We start from the raw sequence: 22215 nt of genomic DNA on the forward strand, positions 1-22215 counted from the left end.
GCGGGATCACACAGCAGAATAAAACACACACACACACACACACAAGACATATTCACACACAAATGCTTGCCTAGCTATCTTAAACGTTACTGTGATTAAATTAGCCAAATATAATTCCTATGAAGCATGAGAAGAAAAAAAAATAATACTATAAATTACTACGAATTTTTCATTGCGTTATAAGTGCACAGTAATCAGGCACAGTAATCGGCACACGCACACACACCTGGGCTTCTCCTGAGTCTCGATCAGGCGTATGACGTCCTCCATCCAGAGCATGAGGTCCCGCACTAAGCTGAAGAAGCGGAACTTGTCCCCGGTGTCGAGCAGCCGAGCGCGCCGGCCCTCGCAGGCTTCCAGCAGACTCCTCCAGGCCTCCAGCACCTCGCCCTCGCGCCGCTGGATGTCGTCCGCTTTATCTCCAGCGTATGCGGACTGCAGGCGCACCGCGTCTTCCTGGAGCTGCCGGACCTGAGGACACCAGCAGGGGCAGCGGTGAGCCAACCAATCATCAACCTGGGGCCAGTAACTCGCTGCTTAACTACCATAGTCACAATATAATTCATCATTTAAAGAGTAACTAAACACTAAACCAACTTTTTTTAGTTAATCATCTGTAAGAATGGATCTGTCATTGATTCGAGTAACTTTTTTGACAATTGTTTATAAAGTGTTCTATTTCTACAATATATGGAGTAAAAACGTCTTAGTGCTGCCCTCTTCAGGTTGAACGGTGGCTACTGCAGTTGAATTTTCCTATTGGATGTTCCGCACTTCGTGACGTACGCAGATTTCAGCTCACCACGCGAGCTACGCCCTTGGCAGTATAAAAACCATCTTGTGTCGTCAAAACCACTGTAGGGAGTCAGGAATTGGAATTGTGAGGATTGAAAACGATCAGGATAGAGTGTTTTAGCATCTATTTCGTCCCCTCTAACTCCGCCCACTTTTTCAGCATTCTCAAATATTGCCAGTGGGTGGAGTCAGGCTCTGACCAGGGGTTTAGTTACCCTTTAAATAATTCATACGCAGAATAAAGGGGCGGGGCCTGGTTGAGTTAGTAGTGTGTTGAAACTGGCGGTTATGGAAAAGGGCGGGACATCTCCCAAACACATTAAGCGCTCGACCAATCACAACACACTGCGTTGACGTTATTTCCACTGAAACAGGAAGCTAAAGCGGGACATATCAAATGTCTCCTTCCCCTTTTCAAATAGCCAATAGCGTTTAGTTTAGTCGTACTTGACAGCACCATGGAAGCGAATCTTTGTATTAAATAATCGAGATGTGACTAATTTCTAGTCATTTCATTATTAACCAACCAAGAAAATGGAATAAAACTCGAGGGTTTGAGCAACCGAACACACACATAATTTCAGCACCTTCGGCCAGGTGCTGTTTATAGCACAAGGGGCGGAGCTTAGATTCTAGAAAGCATTTGATTGGACAGAATATGTGATGAGAACCTGAGAAGTCCGCGGTGATGTCATTAAAAATGAGTGATTTGAGAGACTAAGTTTTGAATGCCTGTATGTTCTCATTGTTTTGGGACACACTGCCTTCCTGATTCATAACATAAGGCTAACATATTCTTACTAAAGCTAAAAAAACGTCAATTTTGATTTCAGGGGGCCTTTAAAGGTTTGATGATGAAAAATGATGCAGAGACACAACATGTTATGATCCATTAATAAAGTGTAGAGGCTTAATGCATTTAACCAATAAAACTGGTTAATGTACTTATTTGTCGAGAAACAAAAGTCATCATTTTGATGATTATGGCTTCTTATGAAAACCGTAAATTCAAAATCTCCGAAAATTTGAATATTGCATCAGTTAAAAAAAAGGATTTTAAATGCAGAAATGTCTGCCCTCTGAAAAGTATAATCATGCATATCATATGTATATAGTTATATATACTAAATATATTAGTTTCACCTTTTAATACTTGAACTGTTGCACAATATTCAAGTTTTTCGAGTTTCACCTGTTTTAGTCTCACAAGGCCGGCCGTTCACCTTCAGATATCAGTGATGCATAAATCAAGATCAATATAATGCCATTTTACTGAGAAGAGAATGTGTACTAATATCAGTGCGTGTTGTATGTGAGGGCGCACCTGCGTCCCGAGCGCTTGTATGTCGTGCTCAAACGTGGTGTGCATCCTCTGCAAGGTTTCCACCGTGTTCTGGTCTCGGCCCAGCTCTTCCGGAAGCTTCTTATGCTTGTCCAGGATTCGGCCCAGGATCTCCTTGGCGTCGTGGTAGAACTTGTGCAGCTCGTAGGATGCGGCGAGGATCTGCGTGCGCGTGTCGATGAGCTCCAGCAGATCGGCCCAGGCCTCGTTCAAGCCGTCCTTCCACTCGGCCACAGTCGCGGCGTCGGCGTGACCCGCGTTTATCAGCTCGTCCGCCATGCGGTTCACACCGTCCACGCGCTCCTGACCGATGTTTCCGGTGTCCCGCGCAAACTCACGGAAGCGTTCCTGCAGCATCTGTAGAGAGGAGAACAAATGCATTTATATGATCACTTTCAGTACATTTACAACATTTAAAGGTACACTATGTAAGAATAGAGTACTTCGAGTACTTAAGCTGTCGTAAAATAAGGTGTGGCCCCTTTAAGAGCTACACGCGCAGGGTTAATTCTATTCGATGCTCATTCTTATCCTATTTTAAGTGAAAGCCTGAACGAGTGAGACTATTGTCCGGTTTTCTCACGCGGTCAGTTTCTCGTTTTCTTTTCCTTGACTCTTGCGAGCTTGTGGTCACGTGACGCTCGTAAAGCGATACGGTCTCCGGGCATTCAACAGGACACATGACGGTCCGTCTTCTCCAAACTTATATAGGCGGTATTTCAAGAGGAGCATTGATCGTGTCAAGCACTGAGGAATCATTTAAAATAACTCGTATGCGTCAACTCTTTTGGTCAAAAGTTACACGGTGTGCCTTTAAGGTCCTCGCACACTGAGTCCGAAATTGTCGTCCGAAGTTTTCGCACGTTAAAAAATAAATACGATCTTGTGTTGTGTCAATCACGTTTACACACTGTTTCCGAAACTTACGTCCGTCATAAACATATTTGCACCTGTAGCGAGCAGTCTGAGAGGTGTTTTGACAACTTAAGGTCCTTACACACTGAGTTTGAAATTTTCGTATGCGTTTTTTCGTATTCATGATCCGGTGGCTCTGAATTGTCAAAACATCATTCAATTTGCTTGTTACATATACGAAAAACACAGAAAATCAAACCTGATCCGAATTTTTTTTATGACGTGCGATAGTTTTTGTAAGTGTGATTGACATAACGTGAGGTTGTATTTATTTTTTAATGTACGAAAATTTCAGACGCGAATTTGAAATTTCAAGGACCTTTAGAGCCACAGAAAGACGAATACAAAAAATAACTCTGGCTGTTCATGTTATTATCCTGATTGTACAGGTGAAACTGTGACAAAAATGTATGTGATTTTCAAAAGTTCATGTATTACAGTAATTCAAATTAAAAGGTGGAACTAATATATTATATAGACTCATTAGATGCAAAGCGAGATATTTCAAGCCTTTATTTGTTATAATTTGTTATGATTATGGCTTACATCTTATGAAAACCACAAAGTCCCCCAATTGTAAAAGGTTTTCATAAGCTGAAAGTCATAATTATTCAAAATTATAACAAATTTTGAGTCTATATAATACATTAGTTTCACCTTTTAAGTTGAATTACTGAAATAAATGAACTTTTGCACGATTTTCAAATTTTTCGAGTTTTTTTTTTTTTATTAACTGCAAGAATATTCTGGACATAGAGATGCTGGGATCGGGACTCACGGTGACGTGTTCGTAGTCCTGTCCGAGCTCGTGAGATCCAGCCACTACTTCTCTCTCTGCGATCCACTGCTCCAGATCGTCCACTTCTCGGTTCAGCGTGAACAGCCGAAACCTTTCCTCGAGTTTCCCTCTCCTCTCTTCTGATAGGTCCTTCAGTCCAGCGTAAAGCTTGTCCACCTGTGACTGGCGCATGCCGATCCTCTCACTACGACACACACACAGGGTCATTTCAGGACAATATTCAGAGATGTTCAGCATATGATATTAATTGAGCCAGCGGTGTAAAGATGGAGACGGTGTACAGGTGAAACTGGATAAGTTAGAATATGGTACAAAAGTTAATTTATTTCAGTAATTCAACTTAAAAGGTGAAATTAATATATTATATAGATGCAAAATTAGATATTTCAAGCCTTTATTTGTTATAATTGTGATGATTATGTCTTACAGATTATGAAAACCTTTTCACAATATTCTAATTTTGACTTGAATCATAAGCTGTAATGCATAATCACACAATCATAACAAATAAAGGCTTGAAATATCTCACTTTGCACGTAATGAGTCTATATAATATATTAGTTTCACCTTTTAAGTTGAATTACTGAAATTATCTTTTGCACCATATTCAAATTATTCCAGTATGTGTGTGAAGTATGTTTTCCCTGAGGTCCCCTCGCCACTGAGATGTCGCATCTCAAGAGGTTTTCTTCTTAATAATAGCAATAAAGCGCTCCTGACCTCTCGGGGTGGTTGGCGGCCACCAGGCCTCGGCTGGTCTTGGACAGTTGGTGCACGGTCTCAGCGTAGTCCTCCACCGCCTGCTCCAGGATCTGGTGTTTCTTCAGCATGGCCACTGAACTCTGCTCATCCTGAGAACAACAACGAGACGCCAAAATATCTCAGTGCACATTTCCACACACACACTACTCATCTGTCCTATCCAGATCACATTCACATTCCCGAGAGCATAGATCTTGCACAAACCTTGGCCTTCTCCTCAGACATCATGTAGAGCTCCTGCTCGCTCATCCAGGCTTCGGCTTCGGCGGCGTCGAAGTAATACTGCTGAGCTTTGTGCGCCTCCTCGAGTCTGGAGTGCCGCTTCTCCGTCTCCTGCATGATCAGACTCCACAGCTCCTGCAGGTCCGACAGACGGGTCCGGATCGACTCCACGTTCGGGCTGTCGGCCTTCAGGATACTCTGGCTGCGCTCGAATATATCATCACAGCGGGGCTGGTGGCCCTGGATCTCCTTCTGTAGTGTCTGTAACAACACATCAATGTGTCACAACATATCGAATAGTCAAGTCCCCTTCATTTATATAGCGCTTTTAACAATACAGATGCAGACAATAGGAAAACGCAACAGTGACAATATGTATTGTGGATAGTTCACCCAAAATAAAAATTACAATGTGAGAAAAAAAAATCAAGTTTACAAAGTTTTTGGTGTCAGTACTACATTAAACTAGTATAATGGTGAATATAATGGGGGAATGTTTGTTGGTCCTGATAATACCAAATGTCTGATGTTACCAGTACAAGTTTCCTACATTATAGAGCCCGACCGGCTATATAATAAAGGATTATAAAGGATACTCTATAATATAAATACTATATAATAATATATAATCGATACTATATAATAAAGGATACTCTATAATAAAGGATTTTGAAGGCCGATACCGATACAAATATTTGTTGGTTTTAAAATCCGATATATCGGCCGATATTTTAAACAATTTTTTTTCCAGAAGCGCACAACAAAACATTAACAGATTTCCCTAACATTAGTTATTTGTATTTATTTATGAGTCTTAACTAAAATAATAATATGATAATGCAAAAGAAACTTGTCACAACAGAACAGAGGAACATCAAAATATTTAATAATTAGTCCCTACATTGCCTTATAAGTTACCTGCAACCTGGATCAGTAGTGTTGCCAACAGGAGCGGTGTAGTGCCCTCTGGTGGAAAAATTATACAACTCTAACACTCGAAGCGTGTTTTGTCCGTTTTTATTTTAGTTTTGAAATATTCATTTATCGGCCATTATAACTGCCGATACCGATAGTTTGGAAAATGCCTAATAATATCAGCCTGCCGATAAATCGGTCTGGCTCTACTACACTATTTTTTATATATCTAGTCAGTGACAGAGTTCAAGCATATTCATCTAAAATAATTCTGTTTTCATCTTCAGAATCATGAATATTGTTATTCTGGTGTGTCTATTGTCCTGTATTGGGTTTCCAGCACAAGTCCAAGATTATTAATTCACGCACACCATATTTAGCATTTTAATCAACAGTTTTTTGTCAACTTTTTATTGTATGTCTTTGAGTAATGCTACAATATCGTATCGTAAGTTCAGGCAGGTGTAAAGTGTGTTTTGAGTTGCTCCAGAACTGCTATTTGAATGTGTGTGTGATTGTTAGTCAATAGCAATTAAACAAAACTCATTACCTGGTTCTTCTTGATGAGAAGCTGAACCGTCTGTAAATTGTTGCCATGGTCTGTTGACGTCGCGATAGGCATCCTCTCCTCAACCCAAAGCTGTCGAGAAACTCTCCGTTAGAGCAGGTCAACAATCACACACAGACTCTGGAGACACTTTACAATAAGGTTCATTAGTTAACACTAGTTAAAACTAACAAACTAAAAACTAACCATGAGCAAATTTGTTACTGTTTTTGTTAATCATTGTTAAAAATCCAGCTGTTCATTGTTTATTCATGTTAGTTCACAGTGCATTAACAAATGTTGACAAGATTTTAAATGTTGAGATTAACATAAACAAAGATTAATTCAGGTGAAACTGGAAAATTTGAATATGGTGCAAAAATTCATTTATTTCAGTAATTCAACTTAAAAGCGGAAACTAATACATTATATAGACTCATTACATGCAAAGTGAGATATTTCTTTAATTATAACAAATAAAGGCTTGAAATATCTCACTTTGCATGTAATGAGTCTATATAATATATTAGTTTCACCTGTACTGAAATAAATGAACTTTTGCACAATATTCTAATTTTTCCAGTTTCACCTGTAAACGCTGTATAAGTGCAGGTCATTATCAGTTCATGCTAACGAATGTAGTTAACTAATGAACCTGATTGTATAGTGTCTCCCCTATTTTAAAGCACACGTACAATCTCGTCCTCCACGTCGCGGTTAAACTGGTGGATCTCGCGCGAGGCCATGAGGAAGTTCTTCCTCTTCAACAGCGGATCCAGCAACTCCTTGAACTTCTGCTCCACCTCCACCCGACGTCCATCCACCTCGTCCGTGTCTTTTCCTTCTTGTCTCAGAACGTGAGCTTGAGACTGAAGCTCCTCCACCTCTCTCTGACGCACCGCCACCTGGTTCTCCAAGATCTGGAACAACAAACATCATTTCAGCCGCACTTTATAATAGGTACTTACTAGAGCCCGACCGATAAAGGATTTTGAAGGCCGATACCGATACAAATATTTTTGGGTTTTAAAATCCGATATATCGGCCGATATTTTATTTATTTATTTGAAACTGGACATGATAGTCACAAATTTTGTCATGCTTATTTGTGTTAAGAGAACTGATGGGGATGTTCTTTTAATTGTTATTCAAGCAATGACCAACTCAAGGAGTGTTGCCAACAGGGACGGTGTAGAGTGCCCTCTGGTGGACAAACTATACAACTCCAACACTCATGACATGGTTCAAGCGTGTTTTGTCTGTTTTTATTTTATTTTTGAAATATTCATTTATCGGCCATTATAACTGCCGATACCGATAGTTTGGAAAATGCCTAATATCGGCCGATAATATCGGTCTGCCGATATATCGGTTTGGCTCTAGTACTTACATTGAAAAATAAGTACAATCTACTTAATATGTTCATGTTGTATTGTAAAACACTTTTGTCATTAACTAATTAACATTAAAATCCAGCTTTTAATGTTGTTTGTGTGTGTGTGTGTGGTGTTTTTAATACGCTTAAACCATGTGTAAGTTCATAAGTGGACAGCATTGCTGAGTATTTCCTCCTTAAAACTGCACTCTCAGTCTCAAAAACAGTTTCTGACGTCACAAACGACCTTGTAACCAATCAGATCAACGTGTGATCGTCAACCAGTGGATCTGAGCTGAGGTGAGGCTCATTAGCATATTCATAGAGCCATGCATACTAAATGAGGAGAGGGTGTCGAGTTACATTCAAGATATTTTAAGGCATGAAGCAAGGAAAATCATTTAAATATGTCATTTTGGTGAGTTTTAAGGGATACAATTATCTACTACAGTTATCGTCCTTGTTGGGAACGGGTCTTGATTTCTGAAAATTTGATTAAATGCAGTAATTTCAGACCTGTTGTTTCTTGAGAAGGATGCTGACGCTGGTCAGGTCTTTGCCGTAGTCGTCCGACTGGATCTGACCCTCCAGACCCACCAGCCATTTGTCCAGATCAGCACAGCTCTGAGTGAAGAGTTCGGCCTTGTTGGCGTCGAACAGACACTGGGCTTTAGTCTGAGTCGTGGTTTCCAGTTCGGTCCACATCTTCTGCAGCGCCGCCAACTTCTCCTTCACTACAGCCTCTGTCTCCGGCTTCTCCGAGACCAGCTGCTTCCCATCCTGCACACACACACACACACATGATAATTACCTCAAATATTAACACACAATTAATCAATATGGAAGAGATATGGAATGCATGATGTCTTCAAGGACTTTGTGTAGTAAAGGATTTAATTTTATTTTTCTTCCTGCACACAGACAGATGATATTTGATCACACTTTATTTTAAGGTGTCATTGTTATATATTCAAGTACTGAGTAATATTAAGCAACTACATAGGGTTAGGGTTTGGTTGAGGGTTATTTTCTCAGATTATTCGCTATAGTTTAGAAAATGGAGATGAAATATGACAATATTTGACTGGTTTTGTCCGTCCTTCTGTTGGACTCTCACACATGAATTATTGAATATCTGTCAGCTGTTAAATTTAACTACACAATCAGATAATACCAGTTTAAATTTAAAGAGAAACACTTCAGCAAAACATGATCAGCTCAAAGTGTCTGAATGATTTTTAGTCCCATATTTTAATAAATGTCATTGGTAGTCACTGTATGAAGAATTATTGGCTGTAATATGTCAGTTTACTTTATTTTGCTCTCCTCACTTACATTAATTAACTAAAGTAAATTAACTACACTAGTAAAAAAAATATCAAAAATGTAGGGATGCACGATATATCGGCCACCATATCGGTATCGGCCGATATTTGTTCATTTTTATGTTATCGTTATCAGCCCGATAATAAAATTTGGCTGATATATTAAAGCTGAGAAATAATAAATTATTTCCTTCAACACTTGACACCTGAGACACTTAAGATGAGCACTGTTCAACATGATTGATCTTAATAGCTTGAAATATGATTGGAATCAAAAAGGAAAATATAGTTAAGCGCAAAATGTGCTGTCGTATCGGCTACATGAAATTATAATGAGAACATTATAATTGTGTTAGGGAACTGATTTTAATTGTGAGACTTTTGTTTTTGAAATCAGGCTTTCAAAAATTATATAAAAATTAGATTACCGATATATCGGTTATCGGCTTTCAAATATAAAGAATTATCATTATCGGTATCGGCCAAAATGTTCATATCGGTGCATCCCTACAAAAATGATTTAGTGAGATAAATGCACAAACTCTTATTAAAATTGAACAAAAATCAGCACATTTAATGACATAAGGTGAAACGCATTGGTAACTGACCTTCTCGATTTTGTCCAGCCATTCTTTGTTGGACTGCAGTTCGGCCATGAAGGCCTGATGTTTGAGCCATTTGCTGTGCAGGTTTCGAGCTTCATCGTAGGACATGTCCTGTGCTGTCAACATCTTCTCATTGATCCACAGGGACAGCTACACAGAGGGCGTAAAGACGTCAAATTAACATGTACGGCTTTTATTATTTTTCTTTACAGGAGTCATGGAGGATGCGTTTAATCCAGCTGACTTCCTTTGACTTTCACAATGAATTTGTTATGGCAACGGACCCAAACAAAAAGAGTTGCCACTGAAGAGAAAACACACACACACACACACGTACATATAACAATAATTTATGATGACATCTATTTTATAATTACTAATTCTCTTGGTCCACAAATTCCCTCCATCTTGTCCATTAATTGCCAGTCTTCTGAAGTGGGTAAAGTAGGTTGAAGTTGGTTTAGTTAAGATGTATTTCTCTGGGCGTTGTTTAATATTTAAGCTCACCTCCTGGCAGTCCTGCAAGAACTTCTGCAGGTCTCTGTTGTCCTTCAATCTCATGAGTAGCTCCACAGCTGCCTCACGGTTCTTCTTATGCCTGCAGGTCAAAGGTCGAAGATCAGTCCTACCCTTTTATCTACAATTCCTATTAGGGCAGCACAGTTAATCACAATGAAGCCGCAACCCATTTGGCAAAGGCTGTGACTATTTTATGCGCAGTTTTCCAGTGCAGAGGCTAATCGTAATAAATGCTTCATCTGAACACTAGAGGGCGTCTAACACACACATTAACCCACCTGAACACCAGAGGGCACTCACACACAGACACACACACCACATATCCATCTGAACTCGAGAGGGCGCTCACACACACACACCATATTTCCATCTGAACACCAGAGGGCGCTCTCACACACACACACACACACACAAAATCCTGAACCAGGGTTAAGGCCCGTTACCGGTCGTCGATGGAGGTTGCTCTCTCCTGGATGCGGTCGGCATTGACGTTTCCATCGCTGGCCAGTCTCCTGCCGGCCTCCACCACACTGTTGATCTTGTCTTCATTGGCGTCCATGGTGGTCATGAAGTCCTCCTGTTTCTTAATGGCAGCTTCCGCCCCTTCCAGGGTGGTGGGCATCTCCGTATGGGCCAGAACATACTCCTACAGGAAGATACACGGCAGAACTACATCAAATATCATCAGGACAAACTTTGATGGTGGCTTGAGAAAACCTGATGAGATAGATAGATAGATAGATAGATAGATAGATAGATAGATAGATGGATGGATGGATGGATGGATGGATGGATGGATGGATGGATGGATGGATGGATGGATGGATGGATGGATGGATGGATGGATGGATGGATGGATGGATAGATAGATAGACAGATGGATAGATAGATAGACAGACAGACAGACGGAACGACAGATGGATAGACAGATAGATAGATAGATAGATAGATAGATAGATAGATAGATAGATAGATAGATAGATAGATAGATAGATAGATAGATAGATAGATAGATAGATAGATAGATAGATGGATGGATGGATGGATGGATGGATGGATGGATGGATGGATGGATGGATGGATGGATGGAACGACGGATGGATAGATAGATAGACAGATAGACGGAACGACAGATAGATAGATAGATAGATAGATAGATAGATAGATAGATAGATAGATAGATAGATAGATAGATAGATAGATAGATAGATAGATAGATAGATAGATAGATAGATAGATAGATAGATGGATGGATGGATGGATGGATGGAACGACGGATGGATAGATAGATAGATAGATAGATAGATAGATAGATAGATAGATAGATAGATAGATAGATAGATAGATAGATAGATAGATAGATAGATAGATAGATAGATAGATAGATGGATGGATGGATGGATGGATGGATGGATGGATGGATGGAACGACGGATGGATAGATAGATAGATAGATAGATAGATAGATAGATAGATAGATAGATAGATAGATAGATAGATAGATAGATAGATAGATGATAGATAGATAGATAGATAGATAGATAGATAGATAGATAGATAGATAGATAGATAGATAGATAGATAGATAGATAGATAGATAGATAGATAGATAGATAGATAGATAGATAGATGGATGGATGGATGGATGGATGGATGGATGGAACGACGGATGGATAGATAGATAGACAGACAGACGGAACGACAGATAGATAGATAGATAGATAGATAGATAGATAGATAGATAGATAGATAGATAGATAGATAGATAGATAGATAGATAGATAGATAGATAGATAGATAGATAGATAGATAGATAGATAGATAGATAGATGGATGGATGGATGGATGGAACGACGGATGGATGGAACGACGGATGGATAGATAGACAGACAGACGGAACGACAGATAGATAGATAGATAGATAGATAGATAGATAGATAGATAGATAGATAGATAGATAGATAGATAGATAGATAGATAGATAGATAGATAGATAGATAGATAGATAGATGGATGGATGGATGGATGGATGGATGGATGGATGGATGGATGGATGGAACGACAGATGGATAGATAGATAGATAGATAGATAGATAGATAGATAGATAGATAGATAGATAGATAGATAGATAGATAGATAGATAGATAGATAGATAGATAGATAGATAGATAGATGGATGGATGGATGGATGGATGGATGGATGGATGGAACGACGGATGGATAGATAGATAGACAGACAGACGGAACGATAGATAGATAGATAGATAGATAGATAGATAGATAGATAGATAGATAGATAGATAGATAGATAGATAGATAGATAGATAGATAGATAGATGGATGGATGGAACGACGGATGGATGGATAGATAGATAGAACAACAGATAGATAGATGGAATAACGGATGGATAGATAGATACAGATCGATAGATAGATATACATACATAGATTCATAGATAGATAAATATATAAATAGATCAATAAGTCACAACAGTCTGAAGGTCTGATCCGAGTTTGATGCATAAAAATGTTAGTCTTTTAGCCTTTCACATTGAAAACATTCAGTGGTGTCTGACCAAATCACCTGGTTGTTGAGGAAGGCCTCGGCTTGTTTGGTGTCTCTGAGGAAGATCTGGTAGGCGTGAGACTGTGACAGAAGGTTCTGCCGGTTCTCCCACATCTTGTGAAGCTCGTTCCAGCCGGTGTCCAGAGCCTGGAGCCTCTGCCTCAGGAACATGTACTGGGCGTCCGTCTGTCCCTGCGTCACCATCTCACCCATGTCTCGCATCTTCTGATAGTCCTCTTCATAGTTGTTAATCTCATTCTTGATGCCTTCATGTTGAGCGAGAAGCTTCTCCGCCTCGGCTAGCGTGTTCGGCATGTCTTCGGACGCGATGGCCGTTTGCGTGCGGGAAAGCCAAGACTGGAAATCGTCCAGCTCGCGAAGGAACTGCTGGAGTTTACTGGCTTCCCCAAGCGATTCCTCTCGGTTTCGAAGAGTTTCTTTCATCTCTTCCCAAACCGAGGTGATTTCCGCTAGTCGTCCTGTTATGGCTTTGGCCTGGTCGGGATGTTCTCCGGCCAAACGATCCGCTTCGCCGCGGAGATCTCCCAGTTTGGCTTCGATGGCGGCCAGGTCGCGCTCCATGCCGGTGAGTTTGCGCTGCAGTGCCATTACACCTGTCAGGTCGTTTCCCAGCTCTTGAGTGGACTCGATGACTTTTGTCTTCTCGCGGATCCAGGATTTGGTCTCGTTGCAGTCGAGGTGGTAGTTCTGCACGCCCAAGGCGGAGTTCAGGGACTCTTTCTTCAGGTCCACGAGGTCGCGGAACTGACTCCACCTGCGGATTAGCATCAGGCTGCGTTTAAACACACGCACTGCAATACAAAGCCTTGTTTTCCACTACAAATATCTGAAATTTTCAAAACAAGGTACATTTACAGGCGAAACTCGAAAAATTTGAATATCGTGCAAAAGTTAATCTATTTCAGTAATTCAAATTAAAAGGTGAAACTAGTAAGGGTTAGGCCGTGTGTCCACCAAAGCGTTTTTCCACGCGCCTGGCGTATGTTTTCAATTGTTTTCAATGAGAGCGCCGCGTTTTTTAAACGCCATGAGCGTGACGAGGCACTGAGCGTTTTTTTCACGCTGAAGCGCAGAGCGCCCGGCATTTTTACTGGTCGCTGGGAGTTGAAAAATGTTCAACTTTGGGTAAAACGCAGCGCTCATCACTGTCACTTTTTACCCAGCCATCCAATCACAGTGGAGGAGGGGCGGGACTAATACCACACCGACCAACTGTCAACATTCAAACTGCTGCGGATATTCTGTATCATAGCAACGAAACGTCTCAACGGAAAAAACGCTGCGCTGCCAAAACGCTCTCAAGCGCCCAAAGCACGACGTCTTCAGCAGAGCGTCGGGCGTTTTCAGCTGGCTAAAAACGCTTTGGTGGACACACGGCCTTAATGCCCGACTAGGTGTCCATTGTCAGGTATTAATGGACGATGACGAGGCGTGAGCACCTCCGCCATTAACACCTGACAATAGAGTGCCGAAGCTATGTCACTTTGTAGGCCAAAACGCGGAAGTGAGTTAGCATTTTAGCACTTCCGCTTCCCGTGTCCTAATGTCTATGGTTTTTTGAATGGGTTTTTGCTAGGGCTGTCAGTTTAACGCGTTATTTACGGCGTTAACACAAACCCATTTTAACTGCCTTTTTTAATTTTTTTTAATCACCTGATTAACGGTCTTTTTGGCCTAGCAAACTTTTTAGTTTAGCTAACTTACGAGCCAGAAACTTATTTTGTTTTCATGTAAGTTAGGCTTGTCTAGTGATAGATTTTGTATTTTCAGTTATCAGATTCATTTACATTGTGACGTGTATCATAATTAATCCACTCTGTCGGTGTCTGCAAAGGTGTGTGTCAAATGGCCCATACAGATGAATGGCCCATTCAGATGTATGGCCCACAGAAACTGATTGGTGTGAATGACAAAGACTCAGCATTGCTCAGAGTGGATTAGCATCTCCTGTGGGAGGTCCTAACAGGTTTCTATTGTTTGTAGCCCATAATCTTCTTTATAAAGTTCTGTCCCACAGACAGAACATTGGGTTAAGATTGTTGAAGGGTGACATGATAACATCGCTGCTGAAGGACTGCTACACTACAAACCTTCAATAAATTCTTCTCCCCACAAGAAGTGGTCAAGCTTACTTATTTTATGTATTGGAGAAATCCAATACATTGGCGAGCCACTGAAACCACTGCTCGGCATCACCAAAATGTAACACTAGCCATGGGTGTTACACTTTTGGTTTAATTTTTTACCTATAATTAATACACACAGGTAGGCGTAGTATAACGGCTAACAAGCTATTACAATAAATTGTAAACGGATACTTTGGCTGCCTGTTGCTATGGTTACTCACAGCTGATGTCGCCAACGCATTTATTAATTTCGAACGTTAAATAGCCAGTTTCACCAGAACTCCTTTACTAGGTGTCGTCTATTGGACACCCAATCAGCCAATCAGAATCGAGTATTCTCCCAGACCATGATATAAATATATTTAGTATATATAACTATATTTCTACACAGAACTCAGATCAGAAAGTGCCATGACTTGCCTGGTGTTGAGCTTGTCTTGTTGGGTTTTGATGTCTTTCTCGCTCGGGTGTCCGTTGTGTATCAGCTGCCTCGCGATCTGATTGACCACTGCCACACGTGAGGCCTGGTTATTCATTTCAGGCTCCAGACTCTCAAACCTGGAACGTAAAGAAATCATGTTCATCATCACACAATCATCTGCGTATCGTCATCCTATACTAGCAACTGAATAGCATTTGAATGATCTGTCTTGTCTGAGAGACCGAATGACCCCTGAATGACCCCTATTTTAACGATCTAAGCACATGGTTAGCAAAGCGCAAACACTTAGTGCATGTCTGAATGCTCTTTTGCTATTTTAGCGACGGGACAAATGGTCGACGCTCCCGGTGCATGGTCTAAAAGGGTCGTCTCAATTCTTTTAATGAGTAAACGGTTTATTTATGAGTAATGGGTGTGTTTTGGGCATAACGTGCAATAAACCAATCAGAGTCCAATCAAAGAAATACTGTGCCATTGACTTTAGACCATGTTTTTGTTGGTTAATGGCTCAGTCTATTTCAATTCCTCAAAATAGCAACAGTCCAACAATACGCCTGAACACACACCTCGTTTTCAGGACGGCAGCCCAAGAGCGCACAAATAGGTGCAAATGCATTTGCTATTTAAACAACGTGGCGCAGGATGTAAAAATGAAATCTGTACGATAGGGCCTACAGACTTGACCTCTCACCTGTGCTGAATGACCTCCAGGTCCTCCAGCTTCTCTGGGATCTCCATGCTGTTGAGCCACTGCTCTTTCTCATCGATCCAGAGTTCACACGCATCCGCCTCGCTGAACATCTTATAGAGCGCCAGGGCGTCTTGCAAGGCCTGTTTCCTCAGCCGGGTCAACTCCGAAACCTCTTTATAGCGTTCCTCGATGCCCGCTAGCCGCTCGCTAACGTTCTCCGCCTTCGCATACTCGGGAGGAAGAGCCTGAGCCTGTTCGTGGAGCGCGTCGATCACCGGACGATAACTAGCAACCTCGGTCGACGCGTCTTTGTGTTTCCTAACCAAAGCTTGAGTTGAAAACTCATCATGGCCGACATCTGAGGCGGAGACGATCCGAAGCGCGTCCAAAGTCCAGGCGTCCACGTCGTCGGCGTCCACCTGGAACTGGTGAAGGCTACAAGCTTCTTCCAAACGGGTTTTCCTCACCAACGCTAGCTGCTCCAGAGCGGCCCATTGCGCTTGAACATCCGCGATGCGCTCGCGGATCTTAGCTTCGCCGAAATGCCCGGCGTCGGCCATCGTTTGGCCCTCGCGGACCGTGTTCTGGAGGTGTCCCGAGCGGCCGCTCATCTCGTCTTCCAGAGCGCGGTGTTGACTCAATAGGCGGACGGCGCCGGTTAAATCCTTCCCACAGTCGTCTGAGGACAGGATCTGCTCTTTCTCCCGGATCCAACCCTCTTCCTCGGCCATCTCCCAGAAGAACTTCCACAAACGGCGGGATTCTTCGAGGCGTGCGCGACGCTCGGATGCTAACTGGGTCAGCTCCTGGTAGCAGAACTCCATGTGGGACACGCGGTCTCGGATGACCTGAGGGTCACAGGGTTTGTAGCCTGAAGAGGGATAGAGAGAAGGTCAAGTCAGCTTTATTAGTACAGGTGAACCTCGAAAAATGAGAATATGGTGCAAAAGTTCATTTATTTCAGTAATTCAACCTAAAAGGTGAAACTAATATACGTATTATATAGACTCATTACAAGCAAAGTGAGATATTTCAAGCCTTTATTTGTTATAATTTTGATGATTATGTCTTTTTTTTAGATTAAAAACTTAACTTTAAAAAGGAAATGATGCTTTGGCAACTAAATTAAGTGTAAGTTGAAGCATTAAAAAGACTAAAACTGACATAATAATTAATAAAACTAAATAGACTGAGTAATGCACAAAAAAATATCTGAAATATATATATATATAATAAAAGATAAAGAAGAATACTGATGTCAGTTACAAATCCTGGAATTAAAAAGATATAAAATCAATTTTATTATATATATATATATATATATATATATATATATGTGTGTGTGTGTGTGTGTGTGTGTGTGTGTGCATACAAACAAGGGTGACACTATTTCAATGTTGAACTTTATACTTTCTATTAACTATAAGTAACTTTTCAAGTATGTAAACTTATTCTACTAACCCAAACTTAAAGGGTTAGTTCACCCAAAAATGAAAATTCTGTCAGTATTTACTTCTTCTGAACACAAAGGAAGATATCTAGAAGAATGTTTTAATCCAACAGATCTCATTCCCCATTAACTACCAGAGTATTTATTTTTTCCTACTATGGTAGTCAATGGGGAATGAGATCTGTTTGATTAAAACATTCTTCCAGATATCTTCCTTTGTGTTCAGCAGAACAAATAAACACATAGAGGTTTGGAACAACATGAGGGTGAGTAAATACTGACAGAATTTTCATTTTTGGGTGAACTAACCCTTTAAACTACTAATGCTATAATGAGAGTTTGTTGACATGTGTTGTGTTATAGTTAGTAAAATGTCTAAAGTGGATCATGGGAATAAAGTGTGCTGAGATTTGCTTGTGGCTCAAATGATGATTTAACTCTATTTAGAGCATACCCAGACCTCTACAATTTATCACATTTCCCTGATTTTTCCTGGCCTAGAAATCAGTTCTTAAATTCCCTTTATTTCCAGGTTTTCAATCACCGTGGGAACCTTGCAAAACCCGATCTGGACCCAAAAACGTCACCAGGAATCACTAATGAATCATAAACTCACAAAAATATTTTTCTCCCACTATAATAAATGAGCTGTCTGGACTGGACCTGGACTCCCTATTTTTATTTTATTCTGAAATAATAGGATTTTATTTAAAAAAAAAAAAAAAGAAAAAAAAAGTCATATCTTTTGTAAATCCCTTTGGATTAAAAGCGTCTGCTAAAAGCATAAATGTGAATAAAAATGTCAATAGAATATGTATAAATTGATTTTTACGTTTGAATATTATGCATTACATGCAAAGTGAGATATTTCAAGCCTTTATTTGTTATAATTTATGGCTTACAGTTTATGAAAACCTTTTCACAATATTCTAATTTTGACTTTGGGGTTTTCATAAGCTGTATAATCATCAAAATTATAACAAATAAAGGCTTGAAATATCTCACTTTGCATGTAATAAGTCTATATAATATATTAGTTTCACCTTTTAAGTTTTTAACTTTTGCACAATATTCTCATTTTTCCAGTTTCACCTGTATGTATAAATTGATTTCTACGTATGAATATTATGCATTATATAAAAAACATCCGTCACACTATGGTCAGTTCCTGATGGCATAAAGACACTAAACCAAATGACTTGTTCTTCAGAAGTGTTCTTACCCTCCTCGTCCACGGCGAACCTCTGAGCGTTGGCGTTGACGGCTCTGACGCGGTCGGCCTGAATGCCGATGTCGGCCTCCACCAGCGCGTGTTTCTGCAGGAGGTCCTCCACCCCCAGCAGGTGCTTCCCGTAATCCTGGGACAGCAGCAGCATCTGAGGGGACACACACCACCATCAGGAGATGACCAGCAAGCGCAGCGCCACGTTATCAAGATCGCAAACAAGACAAAAATACTGAGAAAGCATTTTTTGCAGTTTTCAAATATAATCCAGTTAAAATATATAGTGTTTTTGTCTCGTTTCCAGTCCAAATATCAAACATTTCTCAAATTAAGAGGCATTTACTAAAATTGTGAAATCACAGAAGATTTTAAGTCTTGTTTTCTGGCGGAATTAATCCAAATAAAGTGAGTTTTTGCGCAAAATGATCTGCCAATGGGGTGAGAAAAATAATGATGTTTCTGTTTGAATCAAGATCATTTTTCTGACCCCATTGGGGTCATTTTAGGCATCAACTCACTTTATTTTGATTAATTTCCTCAGAAAACAGGACATAATATCTTATGAAAATCTAGTAAATGCATCTTGATTTGAGAATTTCTTTTTGAACAAAACCAAAATACTAAATAACAAAAGCTTTTTTTTGCAGTTTTCAAATATAATCCACTTTAACCTATATATGAAAAGTTTACCTGAAGGTGAGGATGAAATATCATACATATATATAATTATTACACTGAACAATGAAACCAACCCTAGAATATACAGGTGAAACTCGAAAAAATAGAATATGGTGCAAAAGTTCATTTATTTCAGTAATTCAACTTAAAAGGTGAAACTAATATATTATATAGACTCGATACATGCAAAGTGAGATATTTTTAAGCCTTTATTTGTTTTAATTTTGATGATTATACAGCTTATGAAAACCACAAAGTCAAAATTATGAAAAGGTTTTCATAAGCTGTAATCATCAAAATTATAACAAATAATATCTCACTTTGCATGTAATGAGTCTATATAATAAATTAGTTTCACCTTTTAAGTTGAATTAGTGAAATAAATGAACTTTAGCAGGATATTCTAGTTTTTCGAGTTTATAATTTTACATTCCTCTGACCTTCATTTCATCCATCCAGTCCATGATGTAGAGCATCTCCTGGAAGACGCGCTGCAGGCCGAGGTTCATCTCCAGCCTCTGCCGACGGGCTTTGAGCAGCTCCAGGAGATACTCCCACAGCCGCAGGACGTTGTCTTTGCGCGCCGCGATGCGCTTGATGTCGTGGTAGTTCTCCGCCTCCAGCTCTCTGGCCACGGACACCACCGCCTGTACGCGCTCCTCGTACGCCGCGATGTCCGTCTCGATCGCCTCGTGCTTTTTAGTCGCCGCCTCGACCGCCTGCAGGTCGAATCCGAAATTATCCTGCAGAAAACAAACAGGAACGTTAAGAAAAAACACTCGTTTTCATTGAGTAGAATTGAAATGAATTGGAAATATAAATAAACTATTTTTTTAACAACAAAAGATATATATGTACATATATAATGCATTTATACAATATTATGAAAATTAACATTTACATTTTTATTATATATTTTTAAATGATAATTTAGCCATTAATTTTTGTAAAACAAAAATATATATAAATAATAATATAAATGTAAAATAAGTAATAAAATATAATAATAAATCATAATAAATATTAAAATATAACTAAACATTGTTTATTAAACAGATTATAATCTTAATAGTTCAAAAATATAGTAGAATTTTATTTTTATTTATTTGTTTTCATTAAAATAAATAAAAATGTATAATAAGAACACAATTCACAATAAATACAAAAATATAAGTAAACAATATTTTTCATATATATATATATATACACATTCATATATTACACATTACAAAAATTAGCCTTTATTTTCATTACAAAAATATAAATAATAATATAAATGTACAACAAGTAATAACATAATAATATAAATAAACATTTGTTTAAAAAAAATTATAATTGAATATCTTAATATCATAGCCCAGTTCAGAAATATAAAAATAAAATGTCAATGTATAAATATAAAATAAACTCTTTCACCACCAGGGGGCACAAAATCATGGTAAATCAGTGCTGGAATAACATTGCACAGCGCCATGAAGGACGAAGCGCATGTGTGTGTGTGTGTGTGTGTTTATAGGACTGAACCTGTGACACGAGGCGCTGGTTCTCGCTCAGCCAGGTCTCCCTCATGGCGGCCTTGCGGTCGAAGCGTCTGGCGAGTTGCTCCAGTTTCTCCTGTCGGATCAGCTCGGTCCTCAACGCTAACTCACGCTCGTGCTCGGCCTTCTCCAGACGCTCCCACGCCTGCAACATCACATCAACACATCAGCGTTCAGATTCTAGTGAGGAGACATCTGATGCTTTACTGCCAACAATAGATTGCACTTAGTTTATTATTTCAGATGCCTTTTTAAAATACTACAATTGAAAAAATCTATTTTATATAAAATTCGAGCTGCCAAAGTGGCAAATAGGAATGACACACGCCAACGCTGAAATACACCCGGGTTGGCGGGTGTTAATGTCAAGCCCTGGTTGTACCATAGTTATGCAAAACGGACTACAGTAACAATAACACATCGTATAAAATGTATAAGCCATGAACCAAAGCCAATCAGCAACGAGAACCACAACACTACAAACTGATTTGTAGTTTTAGTAAAGGAAAGAACTACAATCCCATGAAGCAATGTTCTGTACAGCATCATGGGTAATGCAGTTTTTCACCAGGAACTCTGCTGTTAAACACGATAATTAAAAAAATAAGCCAAAATAATGTGGGCTAACGGCTTTAACAGAAGCAGATAGCATCGATTAACAACCTCGTAGCTCGTCGTCTGTCTTTAAAGGTTTATTTTTTAATGCTTTAAGACTTTAAAGAGTAATCATTCTAAATCGATTTCCCTACAGAGAAAACCAATGTATTTTTTACTTCAGGAACCCGACTGTTTCGACCTATAGCAGACGGTGGGCGTGGCCATGCCCGGTGCATTATGGGTATTGCAGTTTTCCGACCTATTTGTGAATATCTGCCGATGGAGTGTCAAACAAATAATCCTGTTCTCACTTTAAAATCATTTTATTTTTCTGATGCCACTGGCAGATATTTGTATCTCAAGTAAATGCATGTTTTAGCATCTCAAGTATGTATTAGCATCTCAAGTAAATGTATGTTTAGATATTTGTGCTGGAAAGCAGGAGAGAAACACTGAGGTTTCTGCAGAGTATCGGGCGGTTCAGACTGAAGGAATACGTGCGGTTTCGAAGGTAAATCTGAGGTAATTTCACCTTGTTGATGTCTGAGATGAGTTTGCCCTCGCGTGGCATGTACACCTTCTGGTTATTAGCCCTCATCTTGCTCTGGATAGTAAACAGAAGCACCTCCAGGTTTCCCTTCTCAGTGAATCTGTGGAGAGAGAGAGAGAGAGAGTGGAGAATAAAATTCAGATCATTCTAGTATTGATATGTTCTGCTGTATGTTAGCGGTGTAACGATACCCTTGTGTCACGATTCGAT

General features: G+C 39.7%; 1 protein-coding gene across 3 annotated transcripts in view; it reads right to left on the reverse strand.

Annotated features, from left to right (window-relative positions):
• sptbn1 (spectrin, beta, non-erythrocytic 1) overlaps window positions 1-22215 on the reverse strand; it is a 90585-nt gene that overhangs the window by 10314 nt on the left and 58056 nt on the right. For all 3 annotated transcript variants that reach the window (XM_039674184.2, XM_039674185.2, XM_039674186.2), the window contains 18 exons: window positions 21988-22105; window positions 20845-21003; window positions 19761-20063; window positions 18640-18793; window positions 15968-16838; window positions 15255-15392; window positions 12706-13462; window positions 10565-10767; window positions 10110-10200; window positions 9606-9752; window positions 8189-8452; window positions 6993-7217; window positions 6301-6390; window positions 4818-5096; window positions 4572-4702; window positions 3831-4035; window positions 2120-2494; window positions 227-471 (listed from right to left, as the gene is read on the reverse strand). In XM_039674184.2, the coding sequence (XP_039530118.2) occupies window positions 227-471; window positions 2120-2494; window positions 3831-4035; window positions 4572-4702; window positions 4818-5096; window positions 6301-6390; window positions 6993-7217; window positions 8189-8452; window positions 9606-9752; window positions 10110-10200; window positions 10565-10767; window positions 12706-13462; window positions 15255-15392; window positions 15968-16838; window positions 18640-18793; window positions 19761-20063; window positions 20845-21003; window positions 21988-22105 (4755 nt within the window). The remainder of the gene's footprint in view (window positions 1-226; window positions 472-2119; window positions 2495-3830; window positions 4036-4571; window positions 4703-4817; window positions 5097-6300; window positions 6391-6992; window positions 7218-8188; window positions 8453-9605; window positions 9753-10109; window positions 10201-10564; window positions 10768-12705; window positions 13463-15254; window positions 15393-15967; window positions 16839-18639; window positions 18794-19760; window positions 20064-20844; window positions 21004-21987; window positions 22106-22215) is intronic.

This window comes from Pimephales promelas, chromosome 21 (genome assembly GCF_988280905.1).
Source record: "Pimephales promelas chromosome 21, fPimPro1.hap1.1, whole genome shotgun sequence".
Classification (NCBI taxonomy): Eukaryota; Metazoa; Chordata; class Actinopteri; order Cypriniformes; family Leuciscidae; genus Pimephales; species Pimephales promelas.